The sequence below is a fragment of the Tachyglossus aculeatus genome, chromosome 5 (assembly GCF_015852505.1).
Source record: "Tachyglossus aculeatus isolate mTacAcu1 chromosome 5, mTacAcu1.pri, whole genome shotgun sequence".
In the NCBI taxonomy this organism is placed as follows: domain Eukaryota; kingdom Metazoa; phylum Chordata; class Mammalia; order Monotremata; family Tachyglossidae; genus Tachyglossus; species Tachyglossus aculeatus.
The window spans coordinates 35,556,122-35,577,668 of NC_052070.1; the positions used below are offsets into that span (position 1 = coordinate 35,556,122).

Below are 21,547 nucleotides of genomic sequence, written 5' to 3' on the forward strand. Positions count from 1 at the left end.
TGGGGGGGGATACAAGGTGATCAGGTTGTCCCATGTGGGGCTCACAGTCTTCATCCCCATTTTCCAGATGAGGTAACTGAGCTCAGAGAAGTGAAGTGGCTTGCCCAAGGTCACCCAGCAGACACTCTCCCAAGTGCTTAGTACAGTGCTCAATAATAATAATAATGATGATGGCATTTATTAAGCGCTTACTATGTGCAAAGCACTGGGGAGGTTACAAGGTGATCAGGTTGTCCCACGGGGGGCTCCCAGTCTTCATCCCCATTTTCCAGATGAGGGAACTGAGGCCCAGAGAAGTTAAGTGACTGGCCCAAAGTCCCGCAGCTGACAATTGGCGGAGCCGGGATTTGAACCCAGGACCTCTGACTCCAAAGCCCGGGCTCTTTTCCATTGAGCCATGCTGCTTGCTCAAGAAATACGATTGAATGAATGGTAATAAAACCCACTCTCAACCCCACAGAAGTTATGTAAATATCTTTAAATTATATATTATAAAGTACTTATACTTATAAATTACTTATTACTTATTTAATACTTATGAATTACTTATAATTTACTTATACATGCAAGTATGCATGTTCTGCACACAGTAAGTGCTCAAGAAATACGACTGAATGAATGATAATAAATCCCACTCTCAACCCCACTGAAGTTAGGTATATATCTTATATACCTTATATATCTTATAAATTACTTATGCATGCAAGTATGCAAGTATGCATGCTCCACACACAGTAAGTGCTCAAGAAATACGATTGAATGAATGATAATAAATCCCACTCTCAACCCCACAGAAGTTAGGTATATATCTTTAAATTATATATTATAAATTACTTATACTTAGAAATTACTTATTATTACTTATTTAATACTTAGAAATTACTAATAAATTACTTATGCATGCAAGTATGCATGCTCTGCATTCAGTAAGCGCTCAAGAGATACGATTGAATGAATGATAATAAATCCCACTCAACCCCACAGACGTTATGTATATATCTTTAAATTATATATTATAAATTACTTATACTTAGAAATTACTTATTACTTAGTTAATACTTATAAATTACTTATGCATGCAAGTATGCAAGTATGCATGCTCTGCACCCAGTAAGCGCTCAAGAAATACAATTGAATGAATGATAATAAATCCCACTCAACCCCACAGAAGTTATGTATATATCTTTAAATTATATATTATAAATTACGTATACTTAGAAATTACTTATAATTACTTATTTAATACTAATAATTTACTTATGCATGCAAGTATGCAAGTATGCATGCTCTGCACACAGTAAGTGCTCAAGAAACACGATTGAATGAATGATAATAAATCCCACCCTCAACCCCACAGAAGTTAGGTATATATCTTTAGATTATATATTATAAATTACTTATACTTATAAATTACTTATTATTATGCATTCATTCATTCAGTCGTATTTATTGAGTGCTTACTGTGTGCAGAGCACTGTACTAAGTGCTTGGGAAGTCCAAGTTGGCAACATATAGAGACGGTCCCTACCCACCAACAGGCTCACAGTCTAGAAGGGGGAGACAGACAACAAAACAAAACACGTGGACAGGTGTCAAGTCGTCAGAACAGATAGAAATAAAGCTAGATGCACATCATTAACAAAATAAATTGAATAATAAATATGTACAAGTAAAATAAATAGAGTAATAAATCTGTATAACACTCCTGAGGTGTTGGGCAAGAGGACCGAGGAATCAGGCAGCCCCCAGAAGTCCAATGATATGGTTATTATTACTTATTTAATACTTATAAATTACTTATAAATTACTTATGTGTGTGAATGTCTGTGTCCCCCTCTGGACTGTAAGCTCATTATCAATCAATCGTATTTATTGAGCGCTTACTGTGTGCAGAGCACTGTACTAAGCGCTTGGGAAGTACAAGTTGATGGGCAGGGAACGTGACTGCTCTAATTCTGGTGTATTGTACTCTCCCAAGCGCTTAGTACAGTGCTCTGCACATAGTAAGCATTCAATAAGTGCCATTGATTGATGGATTGATTGATAGTAAAGTTGGGTGGGGGGGGCGGAGGGACAAGGCTGACTTTCTCCACCCTAATAATAATCAATCAATCAATCAATCAATCGTATTTATTGAGCGCTTACTGTGTGCAGAGCACTGTACTGAGCGCTTGGGAAGTACAAGTTGGCAACATCTAGAGACGGTCCCTACCCAACAGTGGGCTCACAGTCTAAAAGGGGGAGAGAACAAAACCAAACATACTAACAAAATACAATAAATAGAATAGATATGTACAAGTAAAATAAATACATAAATAAATAGAGTAATAAATATGTACAAACATATATACATATATAACAATAGTAATAATAATCACAGTACTTGTTAAGCACTTGCTATGTGCCAAACACCGTGTTAAGCTCTGGGGTAGATACCAGTTAATCAATCAATCAATCAATCAATTGTATTTATTGAGCGCTTACTGTGTGCAGAGCACTGTACTAAGCGCTTGGGAAGTACAAGTTGGCAACATATAGAGACAGTTCCTACCCAACAGCGGGCTCACAGTCTAGAAGAGAACAAAACCAAACATATTAACAAAATAATTTAACAGAATAGTTAATCAGGGTGGACACAGTCCCTGTCCCACATAGGGCTCCCACTCTTAATTCCCATTTTACAGACGAGGTAACCGAGGCCCAGAGGAGTGAAGCGACTCGGTCACACAGCAGGCACGGTCAGAGGTCATGGGTTCGAACCCCGGCTCTACCAATTGTCAGCTGTGTGACTTTGGGCAAGTCACTTAACAACTCCCTTAACTTCCCCCTTCTAGACTGTGAGCCCACTGTTGGGTAGGGACCGTCTCCACGTGTTGCCAACTTTACTTCCCAAGTGCTTAGTACAGTGCTTTGCACACAGTAAGCGCTCAATAAATACGATTGATTGATTGATTGATTAATTATTATTAGGGTGGAGAAAGTCAGCCTTGTCCCTCCGCCCCCCCACCCGGCTTTACTATCAATCAATCCATCAATCAATGGCATTTATTGAATGCTTACTATGTGCAGAGCACTGTACTAAGCACTTGGGAGAGTACAATGCACCAGAATTAGAGCAGTCACGTTCCCTGCCCAACAACTTGTACTTCCCAAGCGCTTAGTACAGTGCTCTGCACACAGTAAGCGCTCAATAAATCCGATCGATTGATTGATTCTCTGGGCCTCAGTTCTCTCACCTGTAAAAAGGGGATGAAGACTGCGAGCCCCCCGTGGGACAACCTGATCACCTTGTAACCTCCCCAGCGTTTAGAACGGTGCTTTCCTCCCCCTGGGCTTCCAGGCTGTCTATCACCTTGCCCCCTCCTACCTCACCTCCCTTCTCTCCTTCTCCAGCCCAGCCCGCACCCTCTGCTCCTCCGCCGCTAATCTCCTCACCGTTAGGCCTCGTTCTCGCCTGTCCCACCATCGACCCCCGGCCCACGTCCTCCCCCGGGCCTGGAATGCCCCCAATCCCTCTGCCCATCCGCCAAGCTCGCTCTCTTCCTCCCTTCAAGGCCCTACTGAGAGCTCACCTCCTCCAGGAGGCCTTCCCACACTGAGCCCCTTCCTTCCTCTCCCCCTCGCCCCCCTCTCCATCCCCGCCATCTTACCTCCTTCCCTTCCCCACAGCACCTGTATATATGTATATATGTTTGTACATATTTATTACTCTATTTATTTTACTTGTACACATCTATTCATTTTATTTTGTGAGTATGTTTGGTTTTGTTCTCCGTCTCCCCCTTTTAGACTGCGAGCCCACTGTTGGGTAGGGACTGTCTCTCTATGTTCCCAATTTGTACTTCCCAAGCGCTTAGTCCAGTGCTCTGCACGTAGTAAGCGCTCAATAAATACGATTGATGATGATGATGACTGTCTCTATATGTTCCCAATTTGTACTTCCCAGGCGCTTAGTCCAGTGCTCTGCACGTAGTAAGCGCTCAATAAAAACGATTGATGATGATGATGATGCTTTGCACATAGTAAGCGCTTCATAAATGCCAGCGTTATTATCATTATGGTGGCGGTGGTTGGAACTCGGGCCTTTCTGATTCCCAGGCCTGAGGTCTATCTACTAGGCCCCACTGCTTCTCCTGTCCCGGGCCCAGGCCTCAAGTGAATCCATCCTCCCGGTCCCGTTCAGCCCGTCTATCTTTGATTCCTTGGTCACGACACAGGGCCACTCGGCAGCCTGAGGGCCGCGTCTCCCGTCCTGGCCTTCCTGGGAGGAGAAGCCGGGCTCTCCTGCCATCTTCCCGCTCCGGTGGATCCCGAAGAAGCCGAGGTGACGTGGCTGCGGGCCCGGACCTCTCGGGTCGTGCACGTTTTCCGGGACGGGCAGGACCAGGAGGGAGAGCAGGGGCCCGAGTACAGAGGGAGAACGGCGCTGGAGAAGGACGGTCTCCTCGAGGGGAACGTCACCCTCCGGATTCGCCATCTCCGGCTCTCCGACCGAGGGGAGTACCGGTGTCTCCTTCAAGTTGACTCCGCGAACCCGCAGAACGCCACGGTGGCCCTGGAGGTGGCAGGTCGGTTTGAAGTTTGGGGCAGATGGGGCTGTCAATAATATTTAATTGGCATTTGTTAAGCGCTTACTGTGCGCAAAGCACTGTTCTAGGCGCTGGAATAATAATAATAATAATAATAATAATAATAATAATAATAATAATAATGATGGTAGTAAGCGCTTACTATGTGCAAAGCACTGTTCATCATCATCATCATCAATTGTATTTATTGAGCGCTTACTATGTGCAGAGCACTGTACTAAGCGCTTGGGAAGTACAAATTGGCAACATATAGAGACAGTCCCTACCCAGCAGTGGGCTCACAGTCTAAAAGGACTGTTCTAAGTGCTGGAATAATAATAATAATAATAATGATGGTAGTAAGCGCTTACTATGTGCAAAGCACTGTTCTAAGCGCTGGAATAATAATAATAATAATAATAATAATAATAATAATAATAATAATAATAATAATGATGGTAGTAAGCACTTACTATGTGCAAAGCACTGTTCTAAGCACTGGAATAATAATAATAATAATGACGGTAATAAGCACTTACTATGTGCAAAGCACTGTTCTAAGTGCTGGAATAATAATAATAATAATAATAATAATAATGATGGTAGTAAGCACTTACTATGTGCAAAGCACTGTTCTAAGTGCTGGAATAATAATAATAATAATAATAATGACGGTAGTAAGCACTTACTATGTGCAAAGCACTGTTCTAAGCACTGGAATAATAATAATAATAATGATGGTAATAAGCACTTACTATGTGCAAAGCACTGTTCTAAGTGCTGGAATAATAATAATAATAATAATAATAATGGTAGTAAGCGCTTACTATGTGCAAAGCACTGTTCTAAGTGCTGGAATAATAATAATAATAATAATGACGGTAGTAAGCACTTACTATGTGCAAAGCACTGTTCGAAGTGCTGGAATAATAATAATAATAATAATAATAATGACGGTAGTAAGCGCTTACTATGTGCAAAGCACTGTTCTAAGCGCTGGAATAATAATAATAATAATGACGGTAGTAAGCGCTTACTATGTGCAAAGCGCTGTTCTAAGCGCTGGAATAATAATAATAATAATAATAATGGTAGTAAGCGCTTACTATGTGCAAATCACTGTTCTAAGCGCTGGAATAATAATAATAATAATAATATTGATGGTAGTAAGCTCTTACTCTGTGCAAAACACTGTTCTAAGCGCTGGGGAGGTTACAAGGTGATGAGGTTGTCCCACGGGGGGCTCACAGTCTTCATCCCCGTTTTCCAGATGAGGGAACAGGCCCAGAGAAGTGAAGTGACTTGCCCAAAGTCACACAGCGGAGCCAGGCTTTGAACCCCTGACCTCTGACTCCAAAGCCCGGGCTCTTTCCACTGAGCCACGCTGCTTCTATAAATCTCACTCAGGTCACCTGGGGTAATGATAATAACAACTGTGGTATTTGTTAATAATAATAATGGCATTTATTAAGCGCTTACTATGTGTAAAGCACCTTTCTAAGTGCTGGGGAGGTTACAAGGTGATCAGGTTGTCCCACGGGGGGGCTCACAGTTTCATCCCCGTTTTCCAGATGAGGGAACTGAGGCCCAGAGAAGTGAAGTGACTTGCCCAAAGTCACACAGCTGACAGTTGGCGGAGCAGGGATTTGAACCCATGACCTCTGACTCTAAAGCCCGGGCTCTTTCCACTGAGCCACGCTGCTTCTATAAATCTCACTCAGGTCACCTGGGGTAATGATAATAACAACTGTGGAATTTGTTCATCATCATCATCATCATCATAATAATAATAATGGCTTTTATTAAGCACTTACTATGCGCAAAGCTCTGTTCTAAGCACTGGGGAGATACAAGGTGAAAAGGTTGTCCCACGTGGGGCCTCACAGTCTTAATCCCCATTTTACAGATGAGGTAACTGAGGCTCAGAGAAGTTCAGTGACTTGCCCAAGGTCACACAGCAGACATGTGGTGGAGCCGGGATTCGAACCCATGACCTCTGACTCTAAATAATAATAATAACAATGATGGCATTTGTTAAGCGCTTACTACGTGCAAAGCACCGTCCAAAGCCCGGGCTCTTTCCACTGAGCCGTGCTGCTTCTATAAATCTCACTCAGGTCACCTGGGTTAATGATAATAACAACTGTATGTTGCCAATTTATACTTCCCAAGCGCTTAGTACAGTGCTCTGCACATAGTAAGCGCTCAATAAATACGATTGATGATGATGAACTGTGGTATTTGTTAAGCCTTTATTACGTTCCAGGCACTGTACTGAGCGCTGGGACGGATACGAGCAAATTGGATCGGACACAGTCCCTGTCCCACAAGGGGCTCACAGTCTCAATACCCATTTTACAGATGAGGGAACTGGGGCACAGGGAAGCGAAGCGACTCGCCCAAGGTCACACAGCAGACAAGTGGCGGAGCCGGGATTAGAACCCATGACCTTCTGATTCCCAGGCCCGGGCTCTACCCACCACCCCACGCTGCTTCTCTGCCTTTGATTACCTTCTTTATAGAGTGAAGGGGTGGCAGAGACTGTCTCTCTTTGTTGCTGAATTGTACTTTCCAAGCGCTTAGTACAGTGCTCTGCACACAGTAAGCGCTCAATAAATATGATTGAATGAATGAATGAATGGTCAAACAGCCAATTTCTTTCACTCAGGACCCCAGCTAAGTGAGGGGTTCGGTGAGGGAAAGGCTGTCAGTTCTTTATTCCGCAATAGTGATAATAATAATTATAACTATAGTAATGCCAATAATAGTGATCACTGTGGTATTAGTTAAGCGCTTACTATGTGCCAAGCACTGTTCTAAGGCTGGGGTAGATAAAAGGTTATTAGGTCGGATGTAATCCCTGTCGCCTATAGGGTTCACAGTCCCAACAGGAGGGAGAACATGTTAGCGAACGCCCATTTTGCATACGAGGAAACTGAGGCACAGAGTAGTTAAGGGACTTCCCAAGATCACACAGCAGACAAGTGGCGGAGCCAGGATTAGAACCCATGACCTTCTGATTCCCAGGCCCGGGCTCTATCCACTACCCCACACTGCTTCTCTGCCTTTGATTACCTTCTTTATAGAGTGAAGGGGTGGCAGAGACTGTCTCTCTTTGTTGCTGAATTGTACTTTCCAAGCGCTTAGTACAGTGCTCTGCACACAGTAAGCGCTCAATAAATATGATTGAATGAATGAATGAATGGTCAAACAGCCAATTTCTTTCACTCAGGACCCCAGCTAAGTGAGGGGTTCGGTGAGGGAAAGGCTGCCAGTTCTTTATTCCGCAATAGTGATAATAATAATTATAACTATAGTAATGCCAATAATAGTGATCACTGTGGTATTTGTTAAGCGCTTACTATGTGCCAAGCACTGTTCTAAGGCTGGGGTAGATAAAAGGTTATCAGGTCGGATGTAGTCCCTGTCGCCTATAGGGTTCACGGTCCTAACAGGAGGGAGAACATGTTAGCAAATGCCCATTTTGCATACGAGGAAACTGAGGCACAGAGCAGTTAAGTGACTTTCCCAAGATCACACAGCAGACAAGTGGCGGAGCCGGGATTAGAACCCATGACCTTCTGATTCCCAGGCCCGGGCTCTAGCCACCACCCCACGCTGCTTCTCTGCCTTTGATTTCCTTCTTTATAGAGTGAAGGGGTGGCAGAGATTGTCTCTCTTTGTTGCTGAATTGTACTTTCCAAGCGCTTAGTACAGTGCTCTGCACACAGTAAGCGCTCAATAAATATGATTGAATGAGTGAATGAATGGTCAAACAGCCAATTTCTTTCACTCCGGACCCCAGCTAAGTGAGGGGTTAGGTGAGGGAAAGGTTGTCAGTTCTTTATTCCGCAATAGTGATAATAATAATTATAACTATAGTAATGCCAATAATAGTGATCATTGTGGTATTAGTTAAGCGCTTACTATGTGCCAAGCACTGTTCTAAGGCTGGGGTAGATAAAAGGTTATCAGGTCGGATGTAGTCCCTGTCGCCTATAGGGTTCACAGTCCCAACAGGAGGGAGAACATGTTAGCGAATGCCCATTTTGCATACGAGGAAACTGAGGCACAGAGCAGTTAAGGGACTTCCCAAGATCACACAGCAGACAAGTGGCGGAGCCAGGATTAGAACCCATGACCTTCTGATTCCCAGGCCCGGGCTCTATCCACTACCCCACACTGCTTCTCTGCCTTTGATTACCTTCTTTATAGAGTGAAGGGGTGGCAGAGACTGTCTCTCTTTGTTGCTGAATTGTACTTTCCAAGCGCTTAGTACAGTGCTCTGCACACAGTAAGCGCTCAATAAATATGATTGAATGAGTGAATGAATGGTCAAACAGCCAATTTCTTTCACTCCGGACCCCAGCTAAGTGAGGGGTTAGGTGAGGGAAAGGTTGTCAGTTCTTTATTCCGCAATAGTGATAATAATAATTATAACTATAGTAATGCCAATAATAGTGATCATTGTGGTATTAGTTAAGCGCTTACTATGTGCCAAGCACTGTTCTAAGGCTGGGGTAGATAAAAGGTTATCAGGTCGGATGTAGTCCCTGTCGCCTATAGGGTTCACAGTCCCAACAGGAGGGAGAACATGTTAGCGAATGCCCATTTTGCATACGGGGAAACTGAGGCACAGAGCAGTTAAGTGACTTCCCAAGATCACACAGCAGATAAGTGGCAGAGCCGGGATTAGAACTCAGGCCCTCGGGCTCCCAGGCCCATCCTCTTTCCTCTGGGCCGCTCTATCCAAAAGGTCCTTTGCCTGAGCTCACCCGAACAACCCAACTTAGATTTTTTGTAAAAAAAAATTTATGCTATTTGTTAAGCGCTTACTACGTGCCAGACACCGCACAAAGCTCTGGGGTAGATACGAGATAATCAAGTTGTACATGGTCACTATACCACATGGGGCTCACAGTCTTAATCCCCATTTTACGGGTGAGGAAACTGAGGCGCAGAAAAGTGAAATGACTCGCCCCTGCGGTCACACAACAGACGAGGGGCAGAATCAGGATAATAATAATAATAATAATGGCATTTGTTAAGCGCTTACTATGTGCAGAGCAGATGAGGGAACTGAGGCCCAGAGAAGTGAAGTGACTTGCCCAAAGTCACACAGCTGACGGAGCCAGGATTTGAACCCATGACCTCTGACTCCAAAGCCCGGGCTCTTTCCACTGAGCCACGCTGCTTCTATAAATCTCACTCAGGTCACCTGGGGTAATGATAATAACAACTGTGGTATTTGTTAATAATAATAATGGCATTTATTAAGCGCTTACTATGTGCCAAACCCTGTTCTAAGCGCTGGGGGCGGTTACAAGGCGATCAAGTTGTCCCACGTGGGGCTCACAGTCTTAAACCCCATTTTACAGATGAGGTAACTGAGGCTCAGAGAAGTGAAGTGACTTGTCCAAGGTCACACAGCAGACATGTGGTGGAGCCGGGATTCGAACCCATGACCTCTAACTCCAAAACCCGGGCTCTTTCCACTGAGCCACGCTGCTCCTCCTAATATTATTATTATATTATATTAATATATTATATTCATTATTATATTAATGTAACGATAATATATTATGATTATTATTATTATGGCATTTGTTAAGTGCTTACTATGTGCAAAGTAGAACCCGGGCCCTTTGACACTCAGACCTGTAACCTTTCCACTAGGCCAAGCTGCTTCTTAATTTTTTTCAGAAGACTTTTATGTCACGTATCTCATTATTTTCGTGATATTCCCGAGACCAGGATTTTTCTCCCCATTTTTCAGATGAAGAAGCTGAAGACCGGTTCCAAGTTGCCCAGCAGGTCATGGGAGTAGCCAGTTCTCCCGCTTTGCCCTTCTAAGCCATTTACTCTGGATCCAGGTGGTTCCCTTTCCCCCTGCTCCGTTCTTGTTCTCCTTCCTTATAATAATCATAATAATAATAATAATAATAATAACAATAATAATAATAATAATAATATAATGATGGCATTTATTAAGCACTTACTATGTGCAAAGCACTGTTCTAAGCGCTGGGGAGGCTACAAGGTGATCGGGTTGTCCCACGGGGGGCTCACAGTCAATCCCCGTTTTCCAGGTGAGGTAACTGAGGCACAGAGAAGTGACTTGCCCAAAGTCACCCAGCTGACAATCGGTGGAGCCGGGATTTGAACCCGTGACCACTGACTCCAAAGCCCGGGCTCTTTCCACTGAGCCACGCTGCTTCCTTATTCCTCTCCTAAAACCTAAACAGGATTGTCCTAGATAATAATAATAATGATAGCATTTATTAAGCGCATACTATGTGCAAAGCACTCTTCTAAGCGCTGAGGAGGTTACCAGGTGATCAGGTTGTCCCACGGGGGGCTCACAGTCTTAATCCCCATTTTACAGATGAGGGAACTGAGGCCCAGAGAAGTGAAGTGCCCAAAGTCACACAGCTGACAATTGGCAGAGCTGGGATTTGAACCCATGACCTCTGACTCCAAAGCCCGGGCTCTTTCCACTGAGCCACGCTGCTTCTCTTGATCTCTAGATGGGGTGGCTGGTCCTTAGTTCCTTAGTTCACTCACTCAATCGTATTTATTGAGCGCCTACTGTGTGCAGAGCACTGTACTAAGCGCTTGGGAAGTCCAAGTCGGCAACACCTAGAGACGGTCCCTACCCAACAGCGGGCTTACGGTCTAGAAGGGGGAGACAGACTGACCGCAAGCAAATCTTTTCTTTCCGTCTTCATTTCTCTCCGTACAAACAGAGTGACTGGTCTTGGCAAAATCTTTGAAAAATCTATTTCCTTCCCCCTTGGGTTGGGAAAAACTCCTCCCTTAATATCTGAATTCATCCATCCATTCAATTGTATTTATTGAGCGAAGCAGCGTGGCTCAGTGGAAAGAGCCCGGGCTTTGGAGTCAGAGGTCAAGGGTTCAAATCCCGGTTCCCCCGCTTGTCAGCTGTGCGACTTTGGGCAAGTCACTTTACTTCTCTGGGCCTCAGTGACCTCATCTGAAAAATGGGGATTAAGACTGTGAGCCCACTCTTAGAACAGTGCTTTGCATATAGTAAGCGCTTATATATGGTTGTACATATTTATCACTCTATTTATTTAGTTATTTATTTTACTTGTACATTTCTATCCTACTTATTTTATTTTGTTGGTATGTTTGGTTCTGTTCTCTGTCTCCCCCTTTTAGACTGTGAGCCCACTGTTGGGTAGGGACTGTCTCTATGTGATGCCAATTTGTACTTCCCAAGCGCTTAGTACAGTGCTCTGCACATAGTAAGCGCTCAATAAATACGATTGATTGATTAATAAATGCCATTATAATTATTATTATTGAGAAGCAGCATGGCTCAGTGGAAAGAGCGCAGGTTTTGGAGTCAGAGGTCATGGGTTCGAATCCCGGCTCCGCCACATGTCTGCTGTGTGACCTTGGGCAAGTCACTTCACTTCTCTCAGCCTCAGTTCCCTCATCTGTAAAATGGGGATTAAGACTGTGAACCCCGGCGTGGGACAACCTGATCATCTTGTAGCCCCCCAGCGCTTAGAACAGCGCTTTGCACATAGTAAGCGCTTAACAAATGCCATTATTATTATTATTATTATTATTATTACTGTGCTCAAAACACTGTGAATGATAATGAAGGCATTTATTAAGTGCTTACTATGTGCAAAGCACTGCAGGCTTTACACTAGTAAACTCCCAAGGGGCCCCTTTAGTGAGAAGCAGCGTGGTCTAGTGAATAGAGCACAGGGGGGGAAGTCAGAGGACCTGGGTTCTAATCCCAGCTCTGTCATTTTTCTGCTGTGTGACCATGGGCCAGTCACTTCCCTTCTCCGTGCCTCAGTTCCCTCATCTGTAAAGTGGGGATTTAATATCTGTTCTTCCTCCTTTTTAGATTGTGAGCCCCCCGTGGGACCTGATTCTCTTATTCCTAACCCAGTGCTTAGTACAGTATTTGATGGCTAGTAAGCACAAAAACCACAATTACCGTTGATAGTACGGAGCCCAGCAAAAGGCCGCTACATGCGGACTGATAAAAAACATAATCGTGGGCCATCTTAAATCTCTGAGGCCAAGCTGAAGGCTCAATTTCCTCAGGAGTTTATAATAATAATAATTGCGGTATTTACTAAGTGCTTACTATGTGCCAAGCACCATTCTAAGTACTGGGGTAATAATAATAATAATAATGGCATTTATTAAGTGCTTACTATGTGCAAAGCACTGTTCTAAGCGCTGGGGAGGTTACAAGGTGATCAAGTTGTCCCATGGGGGGCTCACAATCTTAATCCCCCATTTTCCAGATGAGGTAACTGAAGCACAGAGAAGTGAAGTGACTTGCCCAAAGTCACACAGCTGACAGTTGGCGGAGCCGGGACTTGAACCCATACGAAATAGTCAGGCTGGACACAGTCCTTGTCCCAAGAGGGGATCACAGTCTTCATTCATTCATTCATTCATTCATTCCTTCAATCGTATTTATTGAGCGCTTACTGTGTGCAGAGCACTGTACTAAGCGCTTGGGAAGCACAAGTTGGCAACATCTAGAGACGGTCCCTACCCAACAGCGGGCTCACAGTCTAGAAGGGGGAGACAGACAACAAAACCAAACATATTAACAAAATCAAATAAATAGAATAAATATGTACAAGTAAAAAAAAATAGAGTAATAAATATGTACAAACATAAATACATATATAAATCTACATGTACATATATACACATTAGTCATGTTAATATGTGATTATATATTAATATGATTAACATACACATGATTATATATTATATATAATTGCATTATATGATTATATATTATATATAATCATATTATATGATTATATATATTATATACAATCATATTATATGATTATATATATTATATATAATCATATTATATGGTTATATATTATATATAATCATATTATATGATTATATATATTATATATAATCACATTATATGATTATATACATATTAATCCCCATTTTACAGATGAGGTAAGTGAGGCACGGAGAAGCGAAGTGACTTGCCCAAGGTCACCCAGCAGACCAATGGCAGAGCCGGGATTAGAACCCACATCCTGTGACGCCCAAGGCCGGGCTCTTGCCACTAGGCCGTACCGCTTCCCGTGGGCGAACGTGAACCGTATGAGACCCCCCTACCCCGGCACCCCGAGTTGAGGCAAATCTCTCCCCTCCCCCAGCACTGGGTTCGGATCCCGCCATCCTCCTGGAGGGTTCTGAGTCCGGATGGATCCGGCTGGTCTGCAGGTCATGCGGATGGCTCCCTGAGCCCCGGGTGCGGCGGAGAGGCACGGAAGGGGAGCCGGTACCGAGACTGTGAGCCCACTGTTGGGTAGAGACCATCTATATCATCATCAATCGTATTTATTGAGCGCTTACTGTGTGCAGAGCACTGTACTAAGCGCTTGGGAAGTACAAATTGGCAACATATAGAGCCAGTCCCTACCCAACAGTGGGCTCACAGTCTATATGTTGCCAACTTGTCCTTCCCAAGCGCTCTGCACACGGTAAGCGCTCAATAAATACGATTGATTGACTGATTGATCCCGTCAAGGTGCCAGGCCCGGGACGGAGCCGGGCTCTTCCATACGGAGACGTCGGTCACCGTCCGAGCTAGCTCCCCGGGGATCATTTCTTGCCACATCCGAAACGTTGCCCCGAGCCAGGGGAAGATGGCAATCATGGCCACAGCGGGTAGACCACCGCACGAAGACAGTGAGGACCATCCTGGGTTGGAAAGGCCGTTCAAAAGGGCGTGCGGTGAGTGACTCTAAGCCGGCGTTTCCCGACCCACTGTTTCCCGCTTTTAGACTGTGAGCCCACTGTTGGGTAGGGACTGTCTCTATGTGATGCCAATTTGTACTTCCCAAGCGCTTAGTCCAGTGCTCTGCACACAGTAAGCGCTCAATAAATACGATTGATGATGATGACCCGCCAAGCTAGCTCTCTTCCTCCCTTCAAGGCCCTGCTGAGAGCTCACCTCCTCCAGGAGGCCTTCCCAGACTGAGCCCCTTCCTTCCTCTCCCCCTCGTCCCCCTCTCCATCCCCCCCATCTTACCTCCTTCCCTTCCCCACAGCACCTGTATATATGTATATACGTTTGTACAGATTTTTTTACTCTATTTTATTTATTTTATTTGTACATATCCATTCTATTTATTTTATTTTGTTAGTATGTTTGGTTTTGTTCTCTGTCTCCCCCTTTGAGACTGTGAGCCCACTGTTGGGTAGGGACTGTCTCTATATGATGCCAATTTGTACTTCCCAAGCGCTTAGTCCAGTGCTCTGCACACAGTAAGCGCTCAATAAATACGATTGATGATGATGATGATGATCCTTGGGGCATCCCCGGCGCGGTGGGAAAACACCGCTCAAAGGAAAAACCAGGGCACTGCCAACTGGTACTTCCCAAGCTCCTTAGTACAGTGCTCTGCACACAGTAAGCGCTCAATAAATACGATTGATGATGATGATGATTCTTGTCATCAACACACGCGTACGGATTGAATCCGACGGTGCACACCATGCGGCTGAACCACTCGCTCTCCGGGTCTTGCCCCTCAGACGATCACAGGGCTAGGTGGTGGTGCCCCCTAAAATGGCACTCAAATGTTTATGCCTATGAAGATATAGATATTTGCGTCTTGCTGCAAGCTGTAGCTCAGTGTTTAAGACAGCCAGTGGATTACTCACGCACATAGGAAGAAAACAAAGTGCATGTAACTGCATCTATACTCCCATCACCGGCAACTAATGGTTTTTTTTCCACTGTAAAGTAGCATGATAGACAGGATAGATAGCGTGATAGAAGCAGCGTGGCCTAGTAGATATTTACATACATCTTGTACATATTTACTATTCCATTTATTTTCTTTTGTTAATATGTTTTCTTTCGTTGTCCGTCTCCCCCTTCTAGACTGTGAGCCAGTTGTTGGGTAGGGACCGTCTCTGTACGTTTCCAACTTGTACTTCCCAAGCGCTTAGTACAGTGCTCTGCACACAGTAAGCGCTCAATAAATACGATTGAATGAATGAATGAATAAATACGACTGATTGGTGGGTGTACGTGAAGGTAGTGGGTGGCCCAAATCTCGGGTTTGAGTGCGAGATTTGTTTTTTTTTATGGTATCTGTGCCGGGCACTATACTTAGCACTGGGATTGGTACAAGCTAATCAGTTTGGCACCTCTCAGGGTCACACCTGGAGAGTTTCCAGCATTTTGCCAGTCTCAACAATGGGACGGAGAGTCAAGCGGAGGCCTACCCGTTCTGTTCCTAGCTCGGGCAGCGGCTCGCGAGTGGCGGGCAAAACTCCCCCGTGCTGGGCAGCAGCGGCAAGGGAGAGAGTCGAGGGCGGAAACTCAGGTTTACTGCGCGGAAGGAGGCAGTAAATGGTCAACCGCTTCCATATTTTAACCAAGGAAACGCTATGGATCCACTACCATAACTGTAATAATAATAATAATCATCATCAATCATCAATCATATTTATTGAGCGCTTACTATGTGCAGAGCACTGTACTAAGCACTTGGGAAGTACAAATTGGCAACATATAGAGACAGTCCCTACCCAACAGTGGGCTCACAGTCTAAAAGGGGGAGACAGAGAACAAAACCAAACGTACTAACAAAATAAAATAAATAGAATAGATATGTACAAATAAAATAAATAAATAAATAGAGTAAAAAAAATATGTACAAACATATATACATATATACAGGTGCTGTGGGGAAGGGAAGGAGGTAAGATGGGGGGATGGAGAGGGGGACGAGGGGGAGAGGAAGGAAGGGGCTCAGTGTGGGAAGGCCTCCTGGAGGAGGTGAGCCTTGAAGGGAGGGCCTTGAAGGGAGGAAGAGAGCGAGCTTGGCGGATGGGCAGAGGGAGGGCATTCCAGGCCCGGGGGAGGACGTGGGCCGGGGGTCGATGGCGGGACAGGCGAGAGCGAGGTACGGTGAGGAGATCAGCGGTGGAGGAGCGGAGGGTGCGGGCTGGGCTGGAGAAGGACAGAAGGGAGGTGAGGTAGGAGGGGGCGAGGGGATGGATGGGCAGCCTTGAAGCGCAGGGTGAGGAGTTTCTGCCGATGCGCAGATTGATTGGTAGCCACTGGAGATTTTTGAGGAGGGGAGTGACATGCCCAGAGCGTTTCTGGACAAAGACAATCCGGGCAGCAGCATGAAGTATGGATTGAAGTGGAGAGAGACACGAGGATGGGAGATCAGAGAGAAGGCTGATGATAGTATTTGATAAGCGCTTACTATGTGCGAAGCATTCATTCATTCAATCGTATTTATTGAGCGCTTACTGTGTGCAGAGCACTGGACTAAGCGCTTGGGAAGTCCAAGTTGGCAACACCTAGAGACGGCCCCTACCCAACAGTGGGCTCACAGTCTAGAAGTTGGCCCTTGGGAAACCAGAAGGCAGTTAGAAGTGGGGCAAAGCCTATATTTATTTATTCAATCAATCGTACTGTGTGCAGAGCACTGGACTAAGTGCTTGGGAAGTACAAATCAATGGTACGAATGGTATTCGTAACGTCTGTCTCCCCTTTTAGACTGTAAGCTCATTGTGGGCAGGGAATGGGCCTGTTTATTGAAGCACTGTTCTAAGCGCCGGGGGGGATACAAGGTGATCAGGTTGTCCCACCTGGGGCTCACAGTCTTCATCCCCGTTTTACAGATGAGGTAACTGAGGCACAGAGAGGTGAAGTGGCTTGCCCAAGGTCACACAGCTGACAAGTGGCAGAGTCGGGATTCGAACCCATGACCTCTGACTCCCAAGCCCACGCTCTTCCCACTGAGCCACGCTGCTTCTCTAGCTCTGGCATTGTATAGCGTTAGATCTGTACACCTTAGGAACTTGATATGCACCCCACCCCGAGCCCAATGCATATTCTTCATCAATCGCATTTATTGAGCGCTTACTATGTGCAGAGCACTGTACTAAGCGCTTAGTACGTTCTTGAAATCTTCCATTCCCCCATCAGTAATTTATTTTAATTTCTGACTCCCCCACCAGACCCTGAGCTCCTTGTGGGCAGGGGATGCATATATCAACTCCATTGAATTGCTCTTTCCCAAGTACTTAGTACAGTGGTGGGCACCCAGTAAGCACCCAGTAGGAACCACTGACTGATTGAAAGAGTTGGTTGGCATCATCCTTGCCCACAAGGAGCTTACAGAGTCAAGGAGGAGACAGACGTTAAAATAAATTAGAGCTGGATGTGTACATAGGTGTCATCATCATCATCAATCGTATTTATTGAGCGCTTACTGTGTGCAGAGCACTGTACCAAGCGCTTGGGAAGTACAAATTGGCAACACATAGAGACAGTCCCTACCCAACAGTGGGCTCACAGTCTAAAAGGGGGAGACAAAACCAAACTTACTAACAAAATAAAATAAATAGAATAGATATGTACAAGTTAGATAAATAAATAGAGTAATAAATATGTACAAACGTGTCGCGGAGGAGGGGGGAAAATCAAAGTGCTTAAGGGGTACAGACCCAAGTGTATAGGTGATGATGTATAATAGAGGCCATATAGGGGAAGTAAGGAATTAATCAAGGCCTCTTGGAGGCTATATGAGCTTAGAGAAGCGGCACGGCCTAGTGGATAGAGCAAGGGCCTGGGGGTCGAAAGGTCATGGGTTCTAATCCCGGCTCTGCCACTTGTCTGTGTGTCCTCAGGCAAGTCACTTCACATCTCTGGCCCTCAGTTATCTCGTCTGTAAAATGGGGACTGAGATTGTAAGCCCCACACGGGACAGGGACTGTGTCCAACCCTATTTGCTTGTATCCACTCCGGCGCTTAGTACAGTTCCTGTCACATAGAAAGCGCTTAACAAATACCATAATTACTATTATTATTATTATTAGGAGGACTTTAAGGTGGGGGAGAGAGAGGTAGATTGTCAGATAGGAGTGGGGAGTGAGTTCCCCGTCAGAGGGAGGAGATGGGCAAGAGGTCAGTAGAGAGAAAGATGAGGTAGAGGGGCAGTGAGTGGGTTGGCATTGAGGAGTGGGATGTGTGGGTTGGATTGTAATAAGAGATCAGCAAGGAAAGTCAGGAGAAGGAGAGCTGAGTAAGTACCTTAGATCCGATGGTAAGGATCGGTAAGGATGGTAAGGTAGATGCCGGGCAAGGCAGGATGGGATGGAGCAGCGTGGCTCCAGCGTGGAGCAGCGGAAAGAGCCTGGGCTTTGGAGTCAGAGGTCATGGGTTCAAACCCTGGCTCTGCCAATTGTCAGCTGGGTGACTTTGGGCAAGTCACTTAACTTCTCTGGGCCTCAGTTACCTCATCTGTAAGATGGGGATAAGACTATGAGCCCCCCTGGGACAACCTGATCACCTTGTAACCTCCCCAGCGCTTATAACAGTGCTTTGCACATAGTAAGCACTTAATAAATGCCATCATCATTATTATTATTATTATTATTATTATTGAGACTACTCCATGATGTGGAGGAGGAGAGCCCGGGCTGGCTGCCGGGGTAGCAGCATGGCTGCCCCTTGGGGGAGAAGCCAGGGACCCCGGGAGTCTCAGTGGAAAGGCAGCAAAAACAGCCAGAAAGTTTCTGTCCCTAGCTCTGGAGAGAGCAGGCCATTTGTCCGGAGAAGCCGAGTCTCTCTTATGGACTGTAATAATAACAACTGTGGTATTTGTTAAGCGCTTACTATGTGCCAGCCACCCTTCTAAGCGCTGGGATGGATACGTGCAGATCGTCCTGGACACAGTCCCTGCCCCACATGGGGCTCGCAGTCTTCATCCGTCTCTATATGTTGCCAACTTGTACTTCCCAAGCGCTTAGTCCAGTGCTCTGCACACGGTAAGCGTCAATAAATACAATTGATTGATTGATTCATCCCCACTGTTGATGAGATAACTGAGGCCCAGACGAGTGAAGTGACTTACCCAAGGTCACACAGAAGGCAAGTGGTAGAGTTGGGATCAGGCTGTCTCTATATATTGCCAATTTGTACTATGTGCTCTGCACATAGTAAGCGCTCAATAAATACGATTGATGATGATGATGATGATGATGACTTTCAGCCTGTGTTCTATCCAGTAGGCCATGCTGTAAACTCGTCGAGGGCAGACCAACTCTGTTATATTGTACTCTCTCCAGCGCTTAGTACTTCCCAAGCGCTTAGTACAGTGCTCTGCACATAGTAAGCGCTCAATAGATACGATTGATGATGATGATGATGATGATGACTTTCAGCCTGTGTTCTATCCAGTAGGCCATGCTGTAAACTCGTCGAGGGCAGACCAACTCTGTTATATTGTACTCTCTCCAGTACTTAGTACATTGCTCTGCGCACGGTAAGCGCTCAGCTAATACCATTGATTGATTGATTGATTGATGGAATGTGGTTGCTTTGGGTTTCTGTTCCAGTTCCCGTTTCCTCAAGACTGTCTCCCTCAGCCATGGCTCTGGCTGTGATCCTGCCGGCCCTGGGTCTGCTGATAGCCGTGGGTATTTATGTCCTCTGGCAACAACACAAATCAAAAGGTAACCAATATATAAATTCCATTTCTTGGTCTAAAAGGGACACTGACTGTGATGGAGGCTGTCCTCGGAGACTCCGGCAGAGCGGGCGTTGCCAAACATTAGCACTTCACGGCAGTAGGGAGGGGAAGTTCCTGAGGAGGAGAGACTGAGGGAGAGATTTTCAAGAATAAAGTGAAGCTGCGATTGAATAACACAAAAAAAGAGAGAAGCCAACTGACCACGGGAGACCTGTGTCCTGGTCTCCCTGGAAATGATGTTTATCTCTTAAGAATAATAATAATGATTCAATTCAATCAATTCGATCATATTTATTGAGCGCTTACTGTGTGCAGAGCACTGTACTAAGCGCTTGGGAAGTACAAGTTGGCAACATATACAGACAGTTCCTACCCAACAGGGGGCTTACAATCTAGAAGGGGGAGACAGAGAACAAAACAAAACAGAACACCTCCTCCAGGAGGCCTTCCCAGACTGAGCCCCCTCCTTCCTTTCCCCTGGTGGCATTTATTAAGTGCTTACTATGTGCAAAGCACTGTTTTAAGCTCTGGGGAGTTTATAACATGATCAGGTTGTCCCACTGGGGGCTCACAGTCTTCATCCCCATTTTACAGATGGGGTAACTGAGGCCCAGAGAAATTAAGTGACTTACCCAAAGTCACCCAGCTCTGCACACAGTAAGCGCTCAATAAATACGATTGAATGAATTATTATTATTATTATTATGGTGGCATTTGTTAAGCGCTTACTATGTGCAAAGCACTGTTCTAAGCGCTGGGGTAGATACAAGGTGATCAGGTTGTCCCACGGGGGGCTCCCAGTCTTCATCCCCATTTTCCAGATGAGGGAACTGAGGCCCAAATGAATGAATGAAAAGGTGGCGGAGCCGGAATTTGAACCCATGACCTCTGACTCCAAAACCTGGGCTGTTTCCACTGAGCCACGCTGCTTCTCTTGCTTTTCAGTCTCTTTATAACTGTGGTAAGAACATAAGCAGTGTCATCACTGGGTCAGTCGCTGACAGTAGCGACAGATACGGGTGATGGAACAGCCTGATGGCTGTCCTCTCTCTGACATCTCTTTTAATGCTTAGGGATGTAAGAATAATATAATAATACTAATAATTGTGGTATTAGTTAAGGATTTATTACGTGCCGAGCACAGTACTAAGTATTCTGGTAGATACGAGATCATCAGGTCCCATATGAGATTCACAGTCTAAGAAGGTGGGAGAACAGGTATGGAATACCCATTTTATAGGTGAGGTAACTGATCAATTAATCAATCAATCGTATTTATTGAGCGCTTACTGTGTGCAGAGCACTGTACTAAGCGCTTGGGAAGGACAAGTCGGCAACATATAGAGACGGTCCCTACCCAACAGTGGGCTCACAGTCTAGAAGGGGGAGACAGAGAACAAAACCAAACATGTTAACGAAATAAAATAAATAGAA

The 21,547-nt window shown here is 45.1% G+C and overlaps 1 protein-coding gene across 1 annotated transcript in view; it reads left to right on the top strand.

Moving 5' to 3' along the window:
* The window catches only part of LOC119928757 (erythroblast membrane associated protein (Scianna blood group)), a 45,928-nt gene that overhangs the window by 12,530 nt on the left and 11,851 nt on the right, over positions 1-21,547 (top strand). Inside the window, exons 3-6 of the mRNA XM_038747272.1 lie at positions 4,218-4,568; positions 13,763-13,898; positions 14,131-14,342; positions 19,980-20,096. Of these exons, the coding sequence (XP_038603200.1) occupies positions 4,218-4,568; positions 13,763-13,898; positions 14,131-14,342; positions 19,980-20,096 (816 nt within the window). The remainder of the gene's footprint in view (positions 1-4,217; positions 4,569-13,762; positions 13,899-14,130; positions 14,343-19,979; positions 20,097-21,547) is intronic.